The 27,549-nt window shown below is 38.5% G+C and overlaps 1 protein-coding gene across 1 annotated transcript in view; it reads left to right on the top strand.

Moving 5' to 3' along the window:
• The window catches only part of wnk4 (WNK lysine deficient protein kinase 4), a 48,404-nt gene that overhangs the window by 9,847 nt on the left and 11,008 nt on the right, over positions 1 to 27,549 (top strand). Inside the window, exons 3-12 of the mRNA XM_023341040.1 lie at positions 11,474 to 11,646; positions 13,061 to 13,281; positions 14,568 to 14,725; positions 18,062 to 18,150; positions 18,834 to 19,053; positions 20,780 to 21,140; positions 22,741 to 22,910; positions 23,552 to 23,625; positions 25,008 to 25,143; positions 26,046 to 26,162. Of these exons, the coding sequence (XP_023196808.1) occupies positions 11,474 to 11,646; positions 13,061 to 13,281; positions 14,568 to 14,725; positions 18,062 to 18,150; positions 18,834 to 19,053; positions 20,780 to 21,140; positions 22,741 to 22,910; positions 23,552 to 23,625; positions 25,008 to 25,143; positions 26,046 to 26,162 (1,719 nt within the window). The remainder of the gene's footprint in view (positions 1 to 11,473; positions 11,647 to 13,060; positions 13,282 to 14,567; positions 14,726 to 18,061; positions 18,151 to 18,833; positions 19,054 to 20,779; positions 21,141 to 22,740; positions 22,911 to 23,551; positions 23,626 to 25,007; positions 25,144 to 26,045; positions 26,163 to 27,549) is intronic.

The raw sequence follows: 27,549 nt of genomic DNA, 5'->3' as shown, positions 1-27,549 counted from the left end.
TGGGCTCTTGGATGCAGCAGCTGTGGTTTTCTCTGCCACATTAGAATGAATAGTTTGGATTTATTTGGGCGGTGAACTCATGTCCTGGTATATTCAATAAAATTTTTTCTTTTGCAAGATTCCCTTTTTTTTTGTTTCTGTGTTTACATAATATTGTACAATTTACTTAAATTCCACTCAAAGTGCTTTTTGTTATTGAAAATGTTTCCTCTCTGGAAACTGATATAAATTCAGTATTAGTTAGATGTAAACTGAAAGCATGATTTTTCTGTCATAATAACTAATTAGTTGTGCTACACAACACAAAATGCATTTAGATAATTTTCCCAGCAAACTTTAGAACATCTTGTTGTTTTTCATCGTCTTTAACTGTGTGTTGCTGTGCAGCCGTTAGTTTGGTGAAAGCATGTGGTCACACTGCAGCCCTGCTTCCTGAACAAACCAAAAGACCTCGAGCTTTAATAGCTTCCCAGGCTCTGTTGGTAAGGGGGGAAAGGGAGACCTTCATGCAGAGGTTACTTCTGGTCATTTCTGAAGCGACCGTGTGTGTCGAAGTGTGCAGGACAGAGGTGTTAACAGAGTGAACGTGCTCAAAGGTACCATGTAAGATCCAGGGTGAAGAGTTTATTTAAAAATGGTTTGGTTCCCCTCATTAGCTATCTGCAAACACTGCTATGTGTTTTCTCTGTCAACAGAAAACAGATAAATTAGTGTACCCACCACCCTCTTTATAGCCTCCCCCCACCCCCGCAAAAGTAAATGAAGCAGTTTTGGTTCACGTTCATTTTGCATTGCGGGTTTCTAAACTCGGTTCTCCCTTTTACAGCTTAAAAATACATTTTTAGTGAGAGTCTTTATTGAAAACAAACTGTTGAGTAAAGAGTTCAGGATTCATAAATCTTTCATGCTGTTGCCTTCCTGTGACATGACCACCACTCGAACGCCGTCAACTCGTAAACTATATCCGGTCCTGCTTGCCATTGGCACTCGATAGCACATCCTTGTTTGTCAGTGTAACATGAGGCTCCGTCCACCTCCCGCAGTCAGGGTTGAAGTGCACTGCAAATAAGATGTTGACCAGACTTTCTTTTTTTTTTTAGACGTGGAACATTTCAGTTTTCTTTGACGCTCATAAGAAATCAGAGTTCTCCTAGGGATTATTTGAAAGAATTTTAAATCATCCTCAGATCTTTTCTCACTTTGAACAAGAGAAAGTGATATGACAGGATATGACTGAGATGAAAGCTTCCTCACTTCTTTCTGGTTGCAGAGCCTGAGGCCAAAACAACTTTCAGGCCAAAACAACTCTGATGCTCTCACGGTCTGATCTCAGTCGAATGGCAGCTTTCTACAAAGCATAACGCAATCTGCCTGTTGAAGAAACAAAAACCGCAATCCAGGGGGAAAGTTATGTGATTAAACTGAATCGTTATTATTAATTCACAGATATTTTACCGAACCTACACGAGCCAGTGGCAAATAATCCGTTGAAGAAATATGCGACAAGAAAAAGACTAACAATCTCCTTGATGTTTATTGATTTAAACACTGTGGGCTTTAATTTGATCATTTTTGTTCCCAACAAGTTTATTATCCATTACTTGTACAAATTTTCCACGCCAAACTAAGTGAAAAACCTGTTCCCCTCCTCGTCTGTGTGTGTGGGGGGGGGCACGTGCCTTGAAAAATGAACAGGAACTAGTGGATATTCAGTTTTGTTATAGTTTCTGCAATTTATTTATACAATGTCATGAAAAAGTTACATTTTCAACAGACATCTTTCAGATTATCAAACGAATGTGTAAATACACAAAGCAACTTATTATTTTTATTAAGATCTAATCTATTAAAACCAACCTGGCTCTGTGGAAAATACTACCCTCCTTGTTAAATTGTGTGCTTAAACTCATTTTTTGGTTCAGTTTCACAAGCTACCCTGAGACCTCATTTAAAGGGAATCACTGTTGACCAAAAGAAAGCAACGACCCATTTCAGATTTTCCAAAAATAGCTCTTGACAAACAAATACTTCAGAAAATACGTTGTGAACTGATGAGACAGACAGTTGGGATAGTGTGCTTCCTTTCATAAAGCGAACTCATCATTTCTGAAAAAGAGCATGAGACCAGTGGGTGTTGGTGGTAGTGTGATGGTCTAGGGATACTTTGCTTCACCTGGATGTGGAAAACCTGCCAAAATTGATGGATCTGAATTCTGCTCTGTTGCCAGAAAAATATGAAAGAGAATGTCCAGCCATCAGGTCATGACCTTAAGTTGTTTGACGATGCTACCTTATAAAGAAACTGGTTCAGGTGGATATTTAGCTTTAGCTGTGTAACATCTGTGGTCAAGTGGCCACTTTCTGCAGAGTTTAACTTTAATCCACCTCTTGATGAAACAAAACCCGAACCACACTGAAGAGGAAGATTGGATTGGGTTAACCTGATTAAATAATTGTTATTTAGAGTTTCTTTTCAACTTAACCTTTATTTTGGTAAAGATCACCCTTTCCCATCACATCCCATTAGGAGAAGGAACCAAGGCAGACCCAGAATTTTGAGGAGGGTTTGTGGATGCTTTGAGCTCCCCCAGATTAACCTGGAGAGTCACTAGGAGAGGGTTTTCTTGCTGCACCTGGTTCCTCCATGACCAGTTCTCTAAAAGAAAAGCAATGGTTGCCTGTAGAAACGTATTCCCATGGTTTTAACATAAATCCCAAATCTGTTTGTGTACACAAGACTGTTTAAAACTACAGCAACGACTGCATTTTTGAAACGAAAAGGGAAGTTGTGGGAACATTTGGCATCAATATGCTTCAACAATTCAAAAAATGGTCATTCAAAATGCTTCTACATTGTCAAGTCTTTGTAAGGTTTCTAGTAACGAAAACCAGCCAGAAGACACATAGTTTTAAAACCAGATATGCACTTTCATGGACTTGCAGAGGCCTGTACTCTCCCAACAGTAGTTTGGGTGATTTAGCTCACAAACTGTTTAAAGTATTTAGGGTTGTGGGTTTCTGGATTCATCTGAAGCAGTTGGGACATGACAGTGTTTTATGTGTGGTGCAAAAATGCTTTAAAAAAATTCTTTTGGACCTTTGTAATTGTTATTATTGTAAATGTGACACAAGAAAAATATTGATTTAAAATTGCATATTTTATTATTACCAGAAATAATCAGTGTTGTAAACATTAGCTGTAAAAGTGTCCTGTTATAGTGGATATTATTATTGACCCTTTACAGATGGATCTAGTTTAAAAGTGCCCAGCTCCGGTTTGGGACTTTTACAGCTGCCTAAAAGTGACAAAACATGGCACCCTGGTCTATGATGCTGCTGTGCCATTTATTGAACATGAAACACTGTTTCCGCTAATGAGCAATTAGTGGAAACGGTGTCTAAATCAGGGTTGATAATTTGTGGACGTGCAGGGATCTCACATGGCTGATTGTTAGTTATTGATTTGGTGCACTGCTGCTCCAGGAGAAGACACTTTGACATCAACTGAAAAATTCTTAGGTTTCAAGCAGGCACTTATTTTTTATTACATGTTTTTTTTAATTGTAGTGTTATAATAATGTGTTTTTAAACCATTCGGAATTTCTTTATAATTTGCCTTAAAAGAGACAACACATCTTGCAGCTTTTTCTAGTAGTCTTAATAATTAGTTTTTCAGGTTTTCTGACGGTCCGTTGAAGTTTTTCTTTGGTTTGTGGCTGCTTCACAAATACCTCGTCCATAAGCAACTACTAACAAAATGTAGTGCATTAAAAATTATGTGTTAGATTACCAGAATCTCAGTTAAAGATGAACAGTAAATGCATCATGTTATTTTCAAATGATGATTTCAGTAATTAACCATGAATTAATTGTGCTTAACCACATTTTCTGGTTAGCTAGCTTCAGATTCATGAGCCAGACAAAAGTCTCAGGATTGCTGAACCTGCATATTTAAGAAATAACTTGGAGATAACCTGTCAGCACAAAGTAAGCTAAAATATCTCAAGAAAAGTCTTGAAAGTATTATGAACGACTTTGTAAGTCCAGTTAAAGCACCATGAGAAATTACCACATTTTGGGAAAAAACATGAAATAGTGGTGAACTTTCCCCGGAGTATCCAGCCTACCAAAATTACTCCATCAATGACTCATTCAGAAGAACATCTAAAGCACTGCAGGCTTCACTTAACAGTGTTCATAATTCAGCAATATGACATCTATGAGGGAGTTTCGAGCAGAAAACTACTGCTGCCAAAACAATAACACAGAGGCCTCGCTTACATCTGACAAAAAAAAATCTTGATAATCCCCGAGACCTTTGGAAAAGTTATCTGCGAACTGATAAGTTTAGACATGGAACTTTTTGGAATGCATGTGTCCCATCATAACGGTAAAACAAACAGAAGAATGCAGTGACAGTCAGATGTGACGGCGGTAGGTGGTTTGTCAGAGGGTTTGTTCAACTTGATAAATTTAGCGTTTTAGCAGAAAATCCCAGAGGATACTGTCCGACCAGCTGTTCCTCCTCTTAAGTTCAAGTGAACCTGAGTTATGCATTAGGATGATTATCCATAGCACATCAATAAGGTCCACCTCTGAATGTCTCAAAAACAAAACAACATGAAGATTTCTGAGCGGCCTTGTCAAAGTCTGGAATAAAATCGGAATGAGATGCAGTGGCATCACCTTAAATGAGACATTCCTGCTAAAAAAAAAACCCCAAAAAACTTTAATATGGCTGAATTAAGACAATTCTGCAATAAAAGAGTGAGATAAAAGACTCAGTAGTTTTCGCAAATTCTATACGACATCAGTTTAGAGCCTAATTACTCTTCTGCATCTAGACAGAGTGATTATCCCCTTCACTCAGTGAGATTGTTTGAAAACTATATTTTGTAATATGTTTTTTTATGTCTGATAATAAGACTGGTTTGACTTGACCCATATAAGTTTCAGTAAAAAATAACAAGAAATAACCTTATTTAATAAAATCTAGATAATAGAAGAAAAGCGTAGAGATTTTTAACAGTACTCCATGTTATAGAGCCCATTGCTCACTTTTTGAAATAATCATTTTGAACTTCTGCTTTTAAGACAATACTCCTATAAGCCATGTCCTTCAGGGATCTTGTGATCTTTCTGTGGTTCACTTAGCTTCCTGACTTGGACAGAGTGTTTGTTTCCATTCATGCTCCTCTCCTGAAATGCTCTTTGTACAAATAAAATAGTCACCATCCCTCCCAGTGCCCCTTGAATCTCAAAACTTACCTCACTATTTGGGTAATACGATCAGACCAGATGAAGAATCTCCTCTGCATCTCTGTTTACGCTGGCCTGGGATTACTCAGACGTCAACAGAGTAGGTGTTTCGGGTCAAGCTGATTGTCACACCATTGCGTCAGTCAAGAAAGTTCTGGACGCATCATGGAATCTGATCAGCAACATCAGGCAATGCCACCTTTTGTGGAGAATAACTGATGTCTTTGAGCTACACTCCAACCATCTTTTGTCATCTGGAAAAAAAACTAATCACAAGACCCTCTCCAAGTAACAAAACAAAACAAAAAACCATGTCAGATTGCTTATAGATGGGAATGATTGAGATAAATCTGGCTTGCGGTGTGCAAGAAAACATGATCAGTTTCTGACATTACGCAACTCTGTGCTGAGCTTGAAAGGAAAGAGGATTACTGAAGATGAGATTCAGGGGGAAGAGGACAGTACTGTAAGTGCAAAGCAATTACAGGTCACTGCTAGGTTTTTAATGAGTTACTAAAAGCAGACACCAGAAATGTTAGGACAAGTTACGAAGACCAGAGTAAACGGACAATATGAAACCTAGGAGCTCCCTGATAAATGTGCTGTAAAAAAAAAAGTGAGGCAACTCTTAAAAGAGGACGGCCTTGCACTTATGTAAATATAGCAGCCCTAGATAGATGAACCACATCTATCTAGCAAGTCTGCCTCAGACTTGCTATTCCATGTATTAATAGGATCAATATTAATACTATTAATAATAGGATTAATAGGATCATTTAGGATCAGAGAATGTATCTTAGTAAAACTGACCACAAAGTTTTTGTGCTTTAAATAAACAAGACGCTGTGCAAAGCTGCAGGTTGATGGTAATTGGACATAAGCCACGAGTCATGTCAGGTTCTCTGAGTGAGAGCAGCAGTCAGGAACCTGGTTTGACTCTTCACTCCTGATGAGATTAATGGCTAACCTCCCTCTGGCTGCTCCATTTACGGAGCATGTCAGGTTTTTTCTTGGAACGAGCACACTGCCGCCTCAGTTCTCACCTGCAAACATCTAAAATACAACGCCGTCCCAGCACGAGCACCTACGTGCGTGTTGGTACACTTCATATGTCAGTCATGTGGCAGGTATGCAAGCTTTGCAGCTGTGAGGTCAATTTTTTTTTTTTTACCTGACCCCCTTCAGACATCTCACCTCTGACCTCAGTCCTAGCCAGTCGCCACAGCTTCGGATGGACTATCTGTAGCAGTTCAGGCTCTCGGATGTCAGTGGAAGGACTCTGTAAATTCTGGTTTTGACCTGCAGAACTCTCCTCTGTCAGCTAACATGTCCATGTTAGCTGGTCATGTTATGTTAACATGACCAGCCACATAACGAAAAAATATTATTGTTAGAGATGTACCAATCAATTGGCCACATATTGGAACTGGACAGTTTTCCTGTGATTAGCTCTGACTAGTGATTGGCACAGACACCGAAAAATATTTTTATTCTTCTCTTTTTACTTGTATTTTCTAAATAAATCAAATTTTGTGCTTAAGGTTAAAAAATCTAATAAAGATTAGAGCCATATGTCTATCAAGGATGTACCCCACCTCTTACCGAATGACTGCTGCAGGTTAAGCTGCTATAAACGATGGGTGGCTGGACAGATGGTTAGGGACATCTGCTTGGAAGGATAAATTAGTATATTCTTGTAATTCCTTCATTTCCTTTTAAATAAAAACTACAAATTCTGCGGAGGACCTCTTGTTTTTACATGAGTCACTCTATTATCCATAGAATAACAATTAGGTCAGTCAATATTCCCTAAATTTAAAGACACAACTGTTTGTTAAGCCTAATAAATGATTTAAAGTAACACATTTTAAAATTTATGTTAATTAAAGTTAGATCTTAATTAACCCTCCTTTGTGGACCATTCTACATGCTTCATTACATGGCTGAATTGTGGTAAATGTCTCAAACCTATAGCAAACCAAAAGCAGTCTTAGCACACAGAGCATAAAACCAAAAGGTTTCATGGTTCTATTTTATGTCACATCAAAGATTATCGATTGTCAAAGATCCTAAATAACTGCTCAGATAAAAATAATTGCTTGAAAGTGTACACTTAAGTAATAAAGATGTACATTAAATAGTCAAATGACCATGTTTTACTATGTGGTTTCTTTAATTCACAGTGCCTTCTGGAGAAGGCCTTAGAGAGTAAAAGCATTTCAAAATGCAACTTGCGAAATCACAAAAACAGGATGCAAACAAAACAATGTAGAAAAGTTGACTAAAAAATGAAACGCAAACAAAACCCAATTCTTTGCTATGACAGTTCATTTATCAGTGTTTACACTTGTGTCTGATACAGATGACTAAAAGCAATGCTAAACACTATCATTTTGAGACAAAAAAACTTTGAACCTTTTGATTTAATTATCTCTTGCACAATGTTGCGCAAATATTATGGAGAGCAAAGTGAAAGAAACACCTTCTCCAACCCTACATATTCATTTTTGCACGCTAGAAGTAGTGACAGGACTGATTTCTTTTTCTCCCCCCACTGGACCTATAAATACAGTATATATATACTGTATGTCTACATATATATATATATATATTTGTTTTTTTCTTTTTCAGTATGAATTCCTACAGATACCACAATCTGTCCACTGGTTGTTGCACAAACCCAGTCCAGACTTACTATATCTGTGCGAGCCTTAACACCAGCACACTGTTGGATCTCATTTTAAAACTTTTGAGTGTTCCCACATGGGTTGGAGCAAAAGTTGGCTGCTATTTTGGTGTTTTGTGTTCCTGTCCTGGTTGTCATAATAGTGGCGCTGACCAGGACTTCTTCATACCAACGCCTCCCCGGCCATCAACACACCTTATGTAACTCCACTTACATGGCAACATGTCCAAGTGTTTCCATCGGTTACTAGACCACCAGCCCACTTTTCATTGGCTAAGAATAACTGAGACTGTCATTCTAAGATGCTGTAGCATATTTTAAAGAGAGAGGCAACTTGTCTGATGTTTAATTTAAAAAAAGTGTGAGACTTTGGAGTGTGCTTCTATAAATCCTAGTGACTTATGATAAATATTTCTTATTTTAGTTACAGTAGCTTGATAAAGTATTAATAACTTCACCTTTTTCACATACTTCTGATGATACAACTTCAAACTTTAATTTGTTTTGTCAGGATTTATGTGGGTTAACCTAACAGTCATGTTTTCGGACTGTGGGAGGAAGCCGGAGTACCCGGAGAGAACCCATGCATGCACAGAGAGAATATGCAAACTCCAAGCAAAAAAGATCCCAGGCCGGGAATCAAACCCTGGACCTTTTTGCTGCAAGGCAACAGTGCTACCAACTGTGCCACTGTGCAGCTCATATGTAATTCCATGACAAAAAAATGATACATGGTTTCAAAACTAGTTTATAAATACATTTGGGATTCTAATAGAATCACCTTCTGTGTATTTTTTATTTTTGGAAATACATCTATCATTTTCCATCCCCTTCCAGTTATTTGCTACCCTAAGTTGGACTGTCGCATAAAATCACAACAAAATATGTTCCACTTTGTGGATGTAACTTGACAGAATGTGAAAAATGTCAAGGGATGTGAATACTTTTGCAAGTCTGTGTGAGGTAAAGTTACTTGCCTTACTGGAAGGATAGTATTTGATGTTTTCATAATATTAAAAGCTCCCTCTGTAATATGATTTCTGCTATTAGTCACAGCTTAATTTCCTGCATTCGCTGAGTAAGGTCAGCAATAACTTAATCATATGACTGCATGACAAGCTTAAATCATTTTATTGTTTTTGCATTTTTCCATCACTGCTTGATTTTGCAGTACATTTTCCACTTTTTGACTTTTCGAAAGAACATTGGCTGCTCTGAACATATGAAGGCTTCAGAAAGTCTCCTAGTGTTTTTGTAATCTGCAGCCATGCCATCCATCCATCCAGCGTGCCAAGCTGTGGTGTATCTTGGGGTTTTGGAAGTGCCAGGGTGTCATTTTTGTCTGAATCTTGTGCAACATTTTTATTCTGTAAACTGTCAATTCCTTTGCAGGAGACAAAGCTCACTATACAAAGGTTCTGATGGTATCACAGAGATCCACAAATATCCAGATGCAGATCAACCACAGAAACCCAGTGACTCGCTCATTCTGCAAACACCCATAAACACACACACACACACACCCCCATCCACCTTGTGGTTTATACCGTGTTGTGTGGGGTACCTTGTTTATTTATTTTTAGTCGGAGTGCACTGATCGATGGCAGTGGTAAACCACAGAGTCCACAAGCCTAAATTTAGTGCATCTGGTAGAAATTAACTTGAAACTGCTCTAAGTTATCTGGAAAATGTGTCTAAACTTGTCATTTTACTGCTTTTTGCAGTCTAGTCACATTTTAAACTTGTCAAGATCATTACTTTTCACCCTTAACCCGAGATACTCTGCTCTTTTGCTAATCATTCAGTTTTTCTGAGAAAGGCTTTAGAAATTGAGGATAAGCTTCAGTCCATGTTCACTTCATAAACTTATTTCTATTGACCTGATTGTAATCCGTTTGGTCAGAGGTCGCCTCTGTGTCTTTGCTTCCCCTGCTGGGATTGTTGGTGTAAAATGGCATTTTGACAGGTGAATGACGTAGGCAGAGAATTTTTGTGACCTCATGATGTCGCTCACGTCTCTCAACGGCGTGCGCACGGTGTCGGTGATCGGAGTTAGTACTTGAAGAACTTCGTCCAAGGGAAAAGCAAAAAAGAAGCCGTAGAGCTGATTGTAAACGTAAACACATGCAGAGCGTTTTTCCAAGAACTTTGCCTCAATGCAGGATTCATGGTCCTGTAGATTCCCAGGAGTTTTCCACTAGCCTCCCCACCGCAGTCAGAGTTACTCCACCGGCAGCTAAATCAGGTCATTCATCCTAGAAGAAGCACAAAAATGTCTTTGTTCGTTGAACTTGATTGGAGTGTTTAGTTTGAATTAACATGGCGCTTGGAGATCTCGCCCATAAATCTATAAAGTTGGTACTTCCTTTATTGGCTCTTAAATAAGGTTATGTAACTGGGGCTCACCCAGATGGACGTACCTGTGGTTTCCAATCTGACAGGGGACTCATTAGCTGAAGTAGCAGTGATTTATCCAGTTGCTTTCATTATATTGCTGCAAACTTATGCAATGATGCATGATTCTGAGAAAACCAGAGACCCCGTGCGTGTGCATGCGTGTGTATGTGTGTGTGCGTTAAGACTTCATACCACTGCCAAAGAAAAACATTTTTATGGTTGACAAACTAGTCTTACCTTGAGGTTCATTTAGTTACAGTTGTAGAGCTTTCAACATAATTTATGGTTTGTAAACGCAGTAAGTGCAGTTTAGACTTCCAACCTGGCTGGAATCTTCAAGGTCTTTTTGTTCATTTTGGCGCAAAAAATAAACTAGTGATCAGTTCTTGGCACAGTCAGTCATAGGAAAAAATTACTCTTGTCTTTTATTTCTAGGGTTTCACATATGAGAACATAAAAAGATGATCTCGTCTAAACAGTTTTATTCCGCTTGTGTGTTTAGTACCGATTTACAATAAATGTCGCCTCAATGCAAATTTATTTTCAATAGCCAGGCAGTAAACATTATTAGGACTGGGGTCTACAATTTTTACAATCCAGAGAGCCACTTTTTTCCCCTCCATCCAGTTCCATAAAATTTGTTTAGAGCTGGGAATGTTACATGACCTTTAAATAAACATCTCAGAACTTTTAAAGAGCCACTATTATTTTTATATTATTAGGCTTTAAAATATTGAAAAAGCGTAAATCCAGAATTGGTTGGACACATTTTCTTAAACTGCATATTGATATTTGTGAAAAATTGTTTTAAAAAACACATCATTTCCAACTTAAAGAGAAGAAAAAAAAATGGATTTAGAAATAGATAAAACTTAGTAGTGTATCTATATTTAAAAACATTTGTTTATTTTCTCACTTTTAGTCAAAGTTAGTAGGAGTCGTTGTGCAAGGTCTAAGAAATCACATAGGCTTTAAGAAGGAAGTTTAACAACCTTTATAACCAGATCTGGGATGGAGCTTGCAAGTGTGCTATAATGCAGTGTTAAGGATCAATTTGATGGAGAATGAAAACGAGGCTGTGCAAATCTGTTTTCTTAATTGTTTGTTTTGTTTCACTTTATCCCTTTGTAGACGCGTAAGTTGACCAAAGCGGAGCGGCAGCGTTTCAGCGAGGAAGTGGAGATGCTGAAAGGGCTGCAGCACCCAAACATTGTACGTTTCCACGACTCCTGGAAGTCAACGGTGAAGGGCCACAAGTGCATCATCCTCGTGACTGAACTCATGACCTCGGGCACGCTCAAGACGTTAGTATCTGGAACCTCTTCTTTTCATTCCACATTTTCATTCTTTTTGACTCAGATTACAAAAGTTTTTATTCTATGTAACACTTGTGTATCCCAGGAATAAGTACAGCTGTGTCATGTCTGACAGCTTAATTTCCACTTTTAATCTTTTTGTACCACAGCCTCTTTTTTTGGAAATTTGAAATTTGACAAAATTAATTCCATATATCTCAGGAACTGCAAGGTGTATTTGACTGGTTCAGGTATCAAAATAAAGGTAATATTCCAGAGCATAGAGGTCTAAAAATCAACATTTGTACTACTGAGAACAAATACATATGGCACACAGTGGGGAAAAAAAAGCAAAATAAAAATAATAAATTCTAATAAAATACATTACGTAATGTGGATTTTCCTGAGTCGGAAAATCAGGAAAACTGGTTGGAAAAAAGTCGGAATTGAGTCGGAAAACCAAACCTACAGGGGAGATTTTCTGCCGCCTATTGATTGATTTGGGTGATTGACACATCTGACAGCCAATAGAATCAGGGAGATTACAAAATCACGTAGCAACATCATTCACCAATCACAAACGAGCTTAAACGTATTTGCGCAAACGACCGGAAAGCTTCAGCTGTGCGCTAACAAAGGAAGTCGTTTGAGTGTATAGGCGGTATCCATGGAGACACAAAAGTTGAAAATAGTGAGAAATCACATCGGCGTGACACAAAAACAATAGATTATAGTACTTTAGTGGAAATATTTACTGTAACATGGATTATGACCACGAAACAGCAAAGGTAGGACTGAAGTCATGTTTTTAGCTTCGTGAAATGAGCTTTTTTCATCTTTTGCTGCTGGTTCAGTGAGTTTTGCATGTAGCCTGGTGAATCTAGTATTGATGGAAACGGCAGAGCGTCGGTTTTACTCAGATAGTTTGTGTTCATTTGGGCCATGTTGCACTGTCATTGCTGCATGTTTTACCGGGTATGCCTCTTTAGCATCTAATTATGTTTTTATTTATCAAGCTACTTAGTGTTGAAGCTGAGTGATGTTGAGGTAGAAAATATCGTTTCTGTCATTTAGATGAGCTTTTTCCCGATACGTGGATGTGCAATATGCCTATATTGGTAAATGTCATGTGTTTTTAATTGATTTTGTTGGGTCAAGTGCTGAGGCGCCAAATGTGGGTATTCATGTTAGTATAACGTTAAAGCAGTTGAAAATTACAGAGAAAAAAAAAAAAAAAAAAAAGAGTTCTACTTTCAAAATTCTTGGAGAAAATTCTGTAAACTTGCTAAGTTTAGAACTCCATTTTGGCTGTGAGAATACAGGATGAACTACTTTATGGCTCTTAAAAGCTTCCGCTTCTCACTGTGTAATATCTGGGATATGTTTAGGCCGATGTGTTGAATCATGCCTCTCTGTGTTTCAGGTATTTGAAGAGGTTCAAGGAGATGAAGCTAAAGCTGCTGCAACGCTGGAGTCGCCAGATCCTCAAGGGGCTTCACTTCCTTCACACACGCACTCCCCCCATCATCCACCGGGACCTCAAGTGTGACAACATCTTCATCACCGGCCCCACTGGCTCTGTTAAGATCGGAGATCTGGGGCTCGCCACTCTCAAAAGTGCCTCATTTGCTAAAAGTGTCATTGGTGAGTAATGCCTGGTAGTAACGGGACATCCGCAGAACACAGACAGCCTAGCATGTCGTGCGTTGTAATTGTTGGAAAATCGTTCAAAATGACACTCCTTTACTTGTTTGTTGTTCCTTCTCTCAAGCAATCATAGCCTCTGTTTAACTTTCTGCTGGATTTAAAAAGCTATTTAGTTCTCAGATTGGCTTTAATTAAGCTGGAAATTGCTCTATCAAGTTAATTTAGAAAGTTGCAGGAGTGAGTTTGAGAATGATTTGTTTGTTCCTTCACAGACGGCTGCTCAGATTTAGTCAAACAGGTTTAAGTGAAACACTTTACGGTCAAGCAAACTAAAAGGGGAAACAGCCTTTCACCACCAGCAGGACTCCGAGGCTTTTGGTTTAGTCAGTAATATGGCTTTAGTACTATTCATAATTATTAAACACATTGTCATGAGATGGCGACTACTGTTTTTGGTACTTTTTCATTTTTAAATCAAGATTTTTATGAGCATGTTTCTCAATGTTGGTGATGAATGGCTGTCTTGACACTTTTTATTTAGTGGCTAGGATGTTTCTGAAATTGCAGATGGGTTTCTTTTCCTATCATAGCTCGCATACTTCTGAATTAAATTTGAAGACTGCGTCCAGTTGCACCATAGACTTTGTAAATTTTTGTGGCTTGAAGAAGCAGCTTGTCGATTACTGTTGTTATTTTTAATTAGCAATTAAGATTCCGCACTTTTTTTGTTGTGGTGTGCATTTTTTTTGTGTTACACACAATATTTTTACCGTAACGTCACTATAAACAAATGCCTCTTCCCTTAGAAAATAGACTTTTGAGCTTAAACTTTTTCATTTCTTCTAAAGGTTGGTTCCGTGTTTCCTTTATACCAGATATCTACTATGTATCTTCAATATTATGTGGTCCCACTCAAAATATGTTACTCTGAGTTCACATGAACACCAACAGAGCGACTATTATCATCCAATGCTACTCCAAAGTCAAAAATACTATCACCCCAAATTAAATAACACATGATCACTTTTCTCTACAGCTCTCCATCTGCTGTTTCTGCTACTTTAAGCTATTTCTAATCCTGTACAGTATTGACAAAAACTTGCTAGCTACAGGTGATAATAACTTCTGATTCTGTGAATGCTTTAGATCTTTTGTTGGTTAGAGCTTAGAGGGCCCATTTAGTCAGTAATAAAATAATAAGAAAGTATCATGTTTGTAAGATGCTGTAAACATATTGATCCAAATACTTTTGAATAAATCTAATGCCCTGTAATCCCTGGCAGGAACTCCGGAGTTCATGGCCCCAGAGATGTATGAGGAAAAGTACGATGAAGCAGTGGACGTCTACGCCTTGGGAATGTGCATCCTGGAGATGGCCACGTCCGAGTACCCGTACTATGAGTGCCAAAATGCTGCACAGATCTACCGCAAAGTCACCAGTGTAAGTAAAGACGAAAAGCCTCCCATCTATTTAACATAATGGTCCCCATGTGCTAGCTTTCTTTCATCTGGAATCTAACCAAGACTTCCTTAGTGATAATGTTTGACATCCTGAATAATTAGATAGCAGGGTCTGAAGAACTTTGTCATGCCTGATAAATGTTAGGAGCTTTGTACAGAACACTACCAGGACATTTCTGTTGCATTCAGGCTATGATTAAGGTGCAACCATGCACATGCTTTACCCATTAAAGGTCTGTGTAAAGCTCCAGTTTGACTGGTTTTGCTTGTATCTTTCAAAGAAACTACCTTTACAGTGTAAAACAGAGGAATGTTTGAATAGAAAATTAAAGTGACAAATGTTTTGTTCCCTCCAAAACATTTGTTTTAAATGTTTTGGAGGGAACAGTTTAAAACAGAAGTGCATCTGTTTAAAGTGGAGTTGCATACATAAATGAATTTAATTTGGTTCAAAAATACATAATTCTTAAGGGAATTAAAGGTTGTGGTATCTTAAAATTTCTTAAGGGTTTTTACTGATGGTGTGAGCACAAAGTGTCTTCTGTAGCTGTTAACTATGTGGAGAAGCCTCTGAAGAGGATGTTAAGTGTTGTCCAGGTCATACTTCAATTTAGGAAGCATCCTTCTTTCTACAATCATCTCCAGTCCATTGAATAGATCCAACCATATTTATCAGTTTTTTGAGCTTTTTTAGCCACAAATTATGATGCTGCTTCTCCATCAGAAGATGGCAGAAAGACTGCTCTCTCTAAATCAGTGTGTAAAATATATACAGAAGGCAGGTTTTTATTCTTCTCCGCTACCCGTCCTTCTCAGACTGTGCCACAAAAAACAGCACATTAGTAGCCTCTTAGTTTTTCTTGCTTTTCTTGAGTACTTATTGCTGCAATGATGGTGAGGCTGGGTGAGAGGAGGCGATGGCAGAATTACATGTTTTGGAAATTGTGTCTCACTTTTTACTCTGCAAAAAGGCTGTTTCTTTCCCGTGTGTCGCAAATGAAAAGTAAACAAAGTCTGATGGAGGCTGGAAAGTGAGACTGCGACTACTGCCAATGAGCTCAAGCGCGTTTGGCTGCCTCACCAACAGAGCTATGATAATGTTCCCTGGACCGTCAGAGATGTGTAGCAGTTAATTTCTATAACTTTACATTTTTCCCACGATTAACTACAAACTAAAACCTGTGTAGTTCCCACCACTAATGGCTGGCGTCTGCTTGAAGAAGTTAGCTAATTAGACAATCATAAGTAATAAATGACCATAGTCTGAAAATATAAAACAACTGGAAGGAGAAATATTCTTGGGTCCTGTCTGCAGACTCATTCAGGTTCATAATTTGCCTAAAGAACCGAAAAGGAGAGTGTGCTTGTTTCTGTTGGTGTATTTGTGTTTCAGAAATATTGCAGAAAACATACTGACTTGACAAAATTACATTTTGAGAATAGATGATGCATGCAATTTTAAGGAGGTTCTGTTTTGAATATTCTGAAATTAGGGAAAAACAGCTTCAAGACCTTTTTGCCAAATCAAAAATGCTTTTTACTTATTCCACTTAATGTGGAATAAGTACAACGCTTTAATATGTGGATGAATCCAGCCGTTACTCATGTTTCACTCATATGTCATAATTTGCTCTTCTCAGGACGTTACCCTAGAGATATGGCTGGATTTACACCAGTTTACACAAGAATGCCAGTAAATTCCAACACTAATGTTTTCTGATGAGGCCAAGCTTGCTATGGAAGCTTTATTTAGCGTCGTCACAGTCAGAGCTCATTGCTTCTTCATCAACAAACCAGGAAAACTGTTTGTGCATGGAGCTCCTTCTCTGAATGGGGGTTTTGTCACATTGCACTAAAGAGTGGCCAAAACCATTTGAAATTGAATTATTTTTAATACATTAGAATTTAATTTGTAATTGAATAGTATAAGGTCCTTCTTAGTGGATTAAGCTGAAAATGGCAAAATGTTTGGGTGGTTGTAGTTGGAAAATTTAAATGTACGTTTTATTTAAGTAGAAAAGGACATTAAGGGACTTACGTTAGAAATGTGTGTCTAAATAAATCAAAAATCACAGAATATTTAACTTTATTCAGTAAATCAATTTAGAAAGTTAAACTCCTTTCTAGATTGTAGATTTATTTCTGTTAACTTTGCCTCTTTGAGTATAATGAATACCCAATAATTCAATTTCTTAGAAAATGTGCATTGCATAAGAATAATGAATAAAACAATACTTCCTTCATACTGACATGAGCAAAATGGACTAAAAATTGCACCCTAATTTGTTTTCAGAGATTATTAGAATAAATAAATAAATAAACAAAGCAGCAAACAGAGTTGGGATGACACCAGCGTATTTCTCATGATCTTATCCAAACCTCTCTCACCACAGGAAAGGAGCAGAGTCACAAATTTGATTTAGATCAAGGAAGGGCTGATTTATCCTGAGGGGTCTCATTATGAGGCCAGCTTTAGAAAGAATCCAAAGCTCTCTGAAGCAAGGGACATTTTACAAGTACCAGTAAGTAGTTTTTAGGTGTCCCCTGTTTGCGTCTTTATTCTTTAAAAACTTTAACTGAATTACGTTGAAAGGTTGCCTTTATCTAAGCTATCCCTATCAGTCGTCTAAAGATAAAAAAAACCCCCAAAAAACAAAGTGCACTTACGGGGGAAAGTAAACATCTTCATGTCATCTGCGCTTTGTCAAAGATCTGGTCTTTGTCTCTTTGAAACAGGAAGCCGGGAACATCTCTGATAAATTAAATGTGGTTATAGAACCCATCAGTCACTGCATAACATGGCCGTGTTTAGATGTGATAACGTGACGTAGGACTCTGCCTTTAACTGGTAAATAATTATGTTTGAGTGTTGGATCTAACATCTTCCGGATGCTTGCATACCTTTGTGCCATACGTCTTTCCCTGGTTTTTGCAGGGATTGTGGCTTCTCTGTAATCTATCTGTGCTCTCTTAATAGCGTTCAGACAACCAGCTTGGCTTTCCCATTTGTTTTCTTTTGTGCTTCAGGTAAAAAGATATAGCAAAGACTGAATTCTGGGGATTTTTTTTTGTCCCATATTTTTATGATCTGCTGGTGTGATTGCTCACCCACATGTCATTCCAGCAAGTGACAGATGTCACAAAGCAGAGGACTGCAATGACATGCATTGAATTGGGGAAATGGCTTTTACTGGAGATATATGCAAGTGACAGCCTAAATAGTTTTGTTCTTCCTGAAGACAAATAGGCAACGAGTGAATGAGCTGATTTATAAAAACGCGCTATGTGAAACTCTCGTTACGTTTTGTGTTCACAGGGCATCAAACCTGACAGTTTCTACAAAGTCAAAGTCCCAGAACTCAAGGAGATTATTGAGGGCTGCATTCGCATGATCAAAGATGAAAGGTGAAAACAAAAACATACATTGGCTTTTCATGTTCACACCTGTCAGGCTTTTCCACGGTTTGTCTGGTCACAATAGCCCTGTGTATGCTTTTTAGATATTTATGTGACACACTATCTCACAAAGGCATCTACCTATGAAGTACAAAGAAAAAGACATGTTGCTTTAATTTTTTAAACACATAATCATGTGGCATGCATTTATTTTTAGCCTTCCTGGATTTAGACCTGAACCTACGTCAGGTCTAAATTTTGACTGGGTCATTCTGACCTGTTGATATGCTTTCATCTAAACCATTATATTGTAGCTCTGGCTGCATAGTTTTCAGACGCACGCCAGCATCAAGTCTTTTGCAGCTTTAAACAACTGGTTTGTTTAAAGGTTTGTTTTAATGACTGCCCTGAGGTTAGCTCTGTTCGTCTTCCTGTTAACTGCAGCAGTTGATGTGCCAACTTCCCTATTGGCTCATCAACTATATATATGTAAATATATATATGTATTTATTTTTTTATGTGGCAAAACATAAAAGACTAGAATTTTATGACTAGTTTATCAAGGCAATGTATTTTTAGTAATGATCCAGAATCACCCTTGACCTATAAACATTTTTCCCCTAAACTTAAAATATCTTCAGGATTAAGTTACACAACATGAGTTGAAATAAACACAGTTGCTTGTATTTCAGGTATACCATTCAGGACCTTCTGGACCACCCCTTCTTCCAGGAGAACAACGGCGTTCACGTAGAGCTGGCGGAGGAGGACGACATGGTGAAGTCTGGCCTGAAGCTGTGGCTGCGCATCGACGATACTAAGAAGCTTCACGGGAAGTACAAGGACAACAACGCCATCGAGTTCCTCTTTGAGCTCTACAAGGATGTGCCCGAGGAGGTGGCTCAGGAAATGGTAGGCTGGCCCACGGAGATTGGACGTCATTTTTTTACAGCTCTGCTGACCCAGTTTGAAGCAGCCTTTAGCGAGGAATTCTTTCATAATTGGTTCCACATTAGAGTGTAACCAATCATGTAGATGTAGAAGCAGTATCAGTTAACCCAGAGACGTTTTCTGAGTTCTGGTCTTGATTGATGGAGTTGGTGCCTTTTAATGGGCTTTCAAAAAGGAAGCGATAGAAAGGAGTTCGCTAGGTCTCTGATGTATATAAAGCTAGACGCCTTGATGGGTAAAGAGAGCATCTGTTGGTCATTTTTAGACACATTTGTGGTACTGTACATACATTTTAAACCACTCTTGAATCCTTGTAAGCTTTCAATTGAGCCTTAGTCAATAGTTATCCAGACTTTCTGCATGTCTTGCAAAGCCTACCTTTCAACTTTGGCTGCTTTTTTTTAGCTGTTCAGTTTTTGTTCCAGAACAGCAGTTTGTGCAAAAAGGACAGTGGGCTAGTGGAGGTGCAGCCTGGATGTTTTGTAATTGTAGTCTGCCTGTAGTTTTAGCAATGGCAGCATAGGAAGTGAATGCAACCGTTCAGTTAGTGTTTGCCACACTTCCAAATATTGGATTAACATTAACAGCTGCCTCGTTTGGGTCGGCACTTTTCTCTTTGCGGTGGAGGATGGTTGTTTACACTGCAGGCAATTTCTGGTAAGCTTCTTATAGCCAAACTGGCTCATTACGTACGTCATGGGGAAATGTTAGCGAATGGGTAAAATTTAAATCTTCAACAGAGTCCATGCGTCCAGGAAGCAATCGTTTCTCAACAGTTGAGAGACCAAACCTTCTGTACGAAGCAGAGTGTAGAACAAGGGGCTGGTTTTTACCAGGCTAGTGGTCAAAGATCTACTGATTGCAGGCGTTACCAGATTAAATAACCAGATTAAATAACCAACTAATGTCAAAAGAATAATGTTCCTTCTTTCCTCCCTTCCCTCTTCCTTTCCTTTCTCTGTAGTTTATTCCTGACATTTTGAACTTATTCCTTAAAAACAAGCCCGTAAAATATCTGGAAAGTTTCAATGTGGAAAGTATGAATTTTGATCTTAAAATTAGTAGGAACCCTTGAAATGTAAAAGAAATAATTTTTTTAGAGAGTCAAGGTCACACCACAACATTTAATCATCACTGGCTGGAAATGTGAGCAAGCAACTCAGGAAGCAACTGAGGTCATCCCTTTAATAATACAGCGACTCTTGTGCTCGTTGCGAAACAGGCCCCGATGTTCTCAAAGCAACCTTACCCCTCCACACCCCCCTTAGAGGTCACTTTTAATGAAAAAGCATGCCCACAATTCCTTAATTGTTTACGCCTTTGTTAAAGATTTCATCAAGATCAAATTTGGTATCAGGAGGGGACATCTCGTCCGGCCGCTCTGCTGTAATCTGACTATGTGTTGAGAGGAAGAGCGAGCTACTCTGCTGGACTGAAGAGAACTCGAGAACCTGAAACGACCTAAAGAAGCAGACCGTGTGTCTTGTCGCAAAACAAATGTTGTTAGGACAAACGTTGTTAGCACAAATGTCAGTGCGTGCCTGATCCGGTCAGCAGACCTGCATAAATGTTGTACATATTGCATCAACACATGCGCATGCACACCATTTTAATGCACCGTAACCAATGTGTTATGTTTTTTTTTTTTTTTTTTTCCATTTATTTATTTATTTATTTATTTTTGCAGGTCGTGCTCGGCTTTGTGTGCGAGGCAGACTTTAAAATCGTAGCCAAGGCCATACGGGACCGAGTGACGGCCATCAAGAGGCAGAGAGAGAAGCTGAGGCGGCAGGCGGAGGAGCGTAAAAAAAAGGAGGCACAGGAAGTAATAGAGGAAGAACCAGAGCCGCAGCCACCTTCACCTAAGGTCACTGATGTTGTTGCAGCAGAGTCCCCCACCCCAGCCCTGTCACCTTTGGCTGCTGTTTCATCCCCCATCACCAGCTCTGCAGACTCTGGTGTCAGCTCCAGCTACCCTACAGAGCCAGAGGAGCCCGAGGCAGATCAGCACTTCCGTGTCCGCAACAACAGCCTGTCTTCGGCTAACTGTGAGCAGCCTGATGTTACAACCCAACATCATGAAACATGTTTTTTTTTTTCTGAAAATAGGGACATGAGTTGATTATTTAATGCTTACAAATCCCTTTCAGGTGTTAAGTGCCTGAAAGTTAAAGTCTAAAAACGTCCATTAACTTAAAATAAGAGATTTTTTAAAAGCAATTTTATAATAAAACATACAATGACAAAAAAAAAGTATTTAAGGGTTTATCAGAAGATTGTTATGCAATTTTATTATTATTACTATTGTTAATAAAGCAACATCTGGAGTGCAAGAAAAAGTATTCACACCACCTGAACCTTTTCATAATTTGTGATGTTACAACTACAAGAAACATAAAGTAGTTCACAATTGTTAAATGGAAGAAAAATGGTTTTAATTTTTTTTAGAATTAAAGAAAAAAAATACATGTTTTTATTTAACACTTTGATGCTAAATAAAACCCACTGCTACAGCTACCTGAAGAAGTTTCCTAATTATTAGATCCCACAAATAAATAAAGCTGTTCTGTGAAACCCTCCGAAGTTTGTTCCAGAACAAGCAACACAATGGAGACTAAGAAACGCAGGAGATAGGTCAGAGAGAAAGTTCTGGGGAGATTTAACGCAGAGTTAGATTATAAACAATATCCTAATCTTTGAACGTCTCACAGAGCTCTGCTCAGTCCATCACTGGAAAATGCAAAGAGAGTGACACACCTGGTGTGGTAGTACACCCTTCAGTTAGACAAGCAGTCCTAAACATACCCAGGGAAAACTACGATGCAATGATTTAGATCACAGCGTATTCATATTTAAGAGTGGCCCGGCCAAAATTCAGAACTAAACCAGATGGAAAATCTGTGGAAAGGGTTGAAACTTCACTTTCACAGATGTTCTCCATCCAACGTGTCTATGTTTGAGCTACTTTTCAGAGAAGAATCATGAAAAATCTCACTCTCTATATGTGCATCTCTGGTAGAGACATAAATAATACCGACAAGTATGAAGCAGAATATTGTTTTATTTATTAGAAGGAAATTGGATACTCTGTGTCATATTTGTTTCACTTCACAATTATGCAATACTTTGTAAAGAGTCTATTAAAGCTCTGTTAGTAGCATATACTACCGAAGCATGATCATTTTAAGATTAACTTTCGATACTGTAAATGAAGGTGCTGAGTTAAGTCTTTCAAACATCAAAATGAACTATAGAAATGTTTCCATTATATGAAATCTACAACTGCACAGAACAGAGATCATTCAGATCTCAATGTGTACTAGGCCAAAAGACAAAAGTGTGACACTGTAGATAACTGAATTATTCAACCCCTGTAGGTCTTATCTCATGGTGTGCGCGAGGGCTTTGCTGTAGTTACAAAAAATTCAGTGTCAACAACCTCTAATACATTCACAATCTAAGTTAATCTGATCTGATCTAAACGGACTATGAGTTTGTGTGCATGGTATATTGCTTTGAGGGTCATCAATTGCATGTTTGCATGCACAAATTAGGGTGAATGGTATAGTACAAGTAATTTCTTTTCAGGTCACAGCTGGTTACAGTCTAATTTTTTTTGTTGTTGTTTTTTTTGCTTTGTTGAAACAGCTGACTGTGAAACGGACGGCGACCTGAGTTCCTCTGGCCTTCAGGATCCGCTGGAGGCCGGCGGCTTCAACGGGCCTGCGACCCCTCCGACCCCCTCGACTCCTCTGACCACACACTCCAACACCCCTGCTGTAAACGGCCTCGCCATTCCAGCACTTCGCTTCCCCTCGGTGAGCTGCCTCAGTAAAGAGCTTGTTGTCAAAGTGGAATGCTCAGGGGGGTGGCAGAACACACGTCTTTACAAAACCTCATTTCTTTGGGGATGATTGTCTGCACCTGTTGCAACCAAAGCTGACACACACTTGCATTAACAATATGATGTCTGAAAAAAGTCACTGCTCTTTAGTTATTTTGAAAGGAAAGTAGTGCAAAACGTTCATATTGGACTTTGAGCATCTTTGAACATCGGGTTTCAGGGTTATGACACATTCTTAATTGGATTTTAGGTTTGGGCTTTGGCTGTTGTGTCCCTTAAATGACACGTGGTGAGTTTCTCGTAGTTTTCCTTTATTAGTGGCATTCTTCTTGAAATTCTACCTTAAAAGCTTGTTTTGTGGAAACATAATTAACAGTTTTTGCATCAACTGTTTCTCCTGAGCTGTGTTTATATTTGCAGTTCCTCCAGTGCCACCATGTTGTGCTTGGTTTTCTCTCAGCACTGATTATGGTTCATCAATTTACTGTTTAGCTCCATATCAATACCAAGGTTTAAATAGCTAATTGGATTGATATAAACAAAAATCTGGAGCAAAGAATTTCCCAAGCTGCCATCTTCATATAAAGCTAAACCAGTTTTCATTTGTTTTTACAGAGTATTGCAGTCTGCAGCAACACAGAACAAGGCAGCTCAGGTCCTCCAAGTGGGTTCAACTCTCCTGTGGACAGGTAAAGTTTATCATCTGTCTTCCTTCTACTGTCTGATCCTTATCATATTGCACAATAGAGCCTTGCTCTATCTTTAATATTTACATTAGAGACCTGAAAAATTAGCTTGGTATTTTAGGAAATGTAACTCCCCCTCCTTGCTCCACATCTGTGGGGCTGAAACAACATGCCTGGGGCAATCGCAGGCTGCTCTGTGTTTTTGTTGAAGCAAGGCACGGTGGACCCTTGCAGCTTTCTGTTCGACTGTGTCTCAGATGTTGTGCAGAACTGACTTTCCAAGTTAGAGAGATTGTGCAAAAAAGAAATGGGAAGAGATCATTTCGAGGTGTGGTATCATTTGAAAACATGACACTGCAGTGGTTTATCATTCAGCTTGGGAATTTGCTTTGCTCTTGAATAGTCCACATATCTTTACCTTTTAAAAGAAAACAAGGCCTCATTCTTGTTTCTGTCAAAGGGAAGACTATGTCAAGAGAAAAAAACAAAAACACCTGCAGAGGATCTTGGTAACTATTATGTAATAAAAACAAGAAAGTCTTCTTGGCCTTTTGAAAGAAATGGGTGTGGCTGAAGTCTTTTACGCAGAAGTGTAATGAGAGTAATAGTAATCAGAGACAATCTGACTCTGTCTTCAAATAAATCACCTTACAGTGTAATTTGTAACATCACCACCATGTTCTAGTGAGAATAGTAAACACATTCTGGCTCTTCCTCTGACACAGGTCCTGATTACCTCTGAACAGAACAGGACAAGTGTTTGCAGCATCACCACATAAGTTCACTCTTACTTTGTTTAGCTTATTCTCTGGAGGTGACAACAGGCTTCTCTTTAAGCTGAAGTCCACCATGAGGTAGAGAACATTTAAACAGAGGCAGGTGAAGGCTGCCAAGCAATAGGCTGTTAAACGGTTGCAGCTTTCGTCGGGGAGGTGGATGGAGGGGAGTTTGTAACCGCAGTGATCTTAAAAGACCCAGGAGATGCAATTAGCTGAAACTATTTACTGAATGCTCTCCAGCCATCTGAAACCCCAAACCTACTCATAGCATGAATACATGGATGTGTGCTGCTTCCGTCAGACATTCGACAGCTTCCTGTACACTTTGAAGAAACAGTTCAAACTGCATTGGTTTGACTATAAAAACATCCAGGGAATAAACAAATGCAACGCATTATGCTTTATGTGATACTTAGGAGTGCTGTTTATAATTAGGGATGCTGAATTTTACACTTCATCTGTCGATGACAGCTGTCGATGACGATTTTTAAAGTTCATTGGTGCTGGCTGCCATTAGATTTGAGGTGACATTTAGGCTTCTGAGGATGTTTGCTTTTCAAACAAAGAGGCAACACCAATTTTTTGTTATCTTTTTATTTTTTGCAGCTACGCTTCTGATGTGACATCGGGCTTGAGCGATGGTTACGAAGGCCTATCTGAGAAGAGCGAGAAAACAGCTGCAAGGCGAACGGCTGCGAAGCTGTTCAGGCGAAGGGCGCGCTCGCGGCTTCGCATCACAGGGGTACCGTAAATTAAATAGACTGTCTTCACCTTCAAACAGGCACTTTTATTTTCCCTCACAAGATTAACTAATAAATCAACCTTGACTGAATTATTTCATTAGGCGTTTCTCTTTTTGAGCTTGTGGCCCGGCTCCACGCTGTTTATTTGACTTTGGATCAGCGTCTTTGCTCTTTGTTTTCCCCTTCTGACGACCACACATTATTGTTCTCTTCAGAACACTGTGTGATCATTTTAACGACCATGTTTTGGCTGAGTCTAGAATCACATGCAACAACACGCACGTACAGTTCGTCAGAGAGTATACATTATAACATGGGGTTGCTATGTGGTCTGGGTTTGGCCTTTTATGTATATATATTTTTTTGGATCTGGATGCAAGAAAACAACACAAGCATATTGTTTATATTTCTTTTTTACTTACTGACAGTAATAACCTACAGATAAATTGACTGTAATTATCAAGGTAAAGTAAGATTTTAAAAAGTTACTTTGCTAAAATTTTTGTTCCTACAGTTTAAAGTCCTTTTTTAATAAGATGCCAAACAAATAGGTGGATTTACCTGAGTTTTTTGTTGCTGTCTCTCCCCCACCTGTTCCTGTGCTCTGCCGGTCAGCTGGCTAAAGGAGGGCACCTAAGCTTTTACTCTCACTTAGTAGAAAGAGATTCCATCTGGAAAAAGTTCAAGTGGCAAGACATATGAACAGATACAGTTTGGAAACTAAAGGAAATTTGAAAAATAAAAATTGAGTCAGGGAAAATGAAATAATTATGAAATGGAAAATGTTGACTTACTAATATAACACCAGACTCGTCTTTCTACAGTTAAATAAGAATATTTTATTCTGTATTTATCTCTCAGCAACTGACAACATTACTGTTGATTCCCTCTGTCTCTGCAGCTTTCTGATAAAGTGGACCGGGTAGTCGAGTGTCAGCTTCAGACACACAATGACAAGATGGTGACCTTCAAGTTTGATTTGGATGGAGATAACCCAGAAGACATCGCTGCTGTCATGGTGAGTCACAAACCAAAGCAATGATAAGCCTATTCCTATAGCTGTAAATTACTATTTCATACTGCATCTTTGGTCAACTCATCAGGGGTAGTCAATAGTGACAGTAAGTTTTTCTGCTTTGACCTGAAACTCCAGAAGAGATGAGTATTGAAAAGTCTCAATACTGAGAATTTCCAGCTAATTGTATAATCAAAAGGTAATTGATTTTACAATTAGCTTTGTAAAATCAAGCCTAATTTATTAAACTTTTGTTGGCTGGAGAAAGATAACAAAGCCAGTGTACGTTTATTATTTTTGAATGTGGACAGAATTTAGACTGACAGCAGCTTCTGTGCGCCTCAGGGTACATGACATGAGCATTTTTTAGGTAGATTAAATTAATATCACATTTGGAGACATGTCTGCCAGCCTAGCTGTTTTTTATGTCACAGGAGACAGGCAGTATACATATGTTAAAGGATTAAAAGCTGTCTTAAACCTTTATCAAGAAATGTAGAAATGAATTTTTCAGGACAGCTTTACAGCCACTTTACCTCGTCTGCAAATACACCTGATTCACCCTGTCAAAGTTAACAACTGATTGGCTGACATTGTGTCAGGTTGTCAGGGCGTCATGTAATGTCAGTAAGCAGTTGAACATGGTGCGATGGACTGGTGTTTTACAGCAGCACACTTCATTCACTCAGTTTGCTGCCTCTCTGACTCTAAAATACAGTGGCCTTTTGTTTACTGTGTCTGGGCACAGCAGGGAAACCTGGCATCACAAACAGCCCTGTGGTTCTCGGTACTGAGCTTTAAATGAGCTGAAATGTGCCATGCTGTCAAAAATAAAAAATAAAAAAAATTCACACACTAAAACAGCAGCTTTAAGCAAAGCATAAAATGGTACAACTTAGATTTTACATTAGATGTCTAAGTTATAATAATAAGCCTTAGGCAATTTTTTGTCAGATGCCTGTTTTCAAATGGAAAGGTCCTTAAGTTCATTCATTATTCCATTTTCTTTATTAAACCAGCAAGTCACTTGAGCTCGTCATCTCTTTTCTGAGACATTTCTGACCATAAAAGATACATGTTCACAATCTAAAAAAAATATATATGAACATTAACATACATAGATAAAATAAAGTTAGTCAGAGTCAATATAGCCAGGTACAAAGTCCAGCTTAAGAGCAGCAGTTCAGCAGAGATCTTAGACTTTTCATTCTTTCATAATATCTGAAGATTATTTTATGACATAGTGAAACATGGCACATTTATAATGATTTTATTTTGGCAAGATAATAAAATTGTTGATAAACTACACAGTTAGGGCTTTTCTATCAAATAGTTTCCAGTTTTTAGCTGGTTCTGTAATAGAACCGGTTTGTTTCTCCACCACCCAAAA

This window comes from Xiphophorus maculatus, chromosome 10 (assembly GCF_002775205.1).
Source record: "Xiphophorus maculatus strain JP 163 A chromosome 10, X_maculatus-5.0-male, whole genome shotgun sequence".
NCBI lineage: Eukaryota > Metazoa > Chordata > Actinopteri > Cyprinodontiformes > Poeciliidae > Xiphophorus > Xiphophorus maculatus.
Note: the sequence above shows the minus strand (reverse complement) of the source record. Positions and strands in the feature narration are given on the sequence as shown.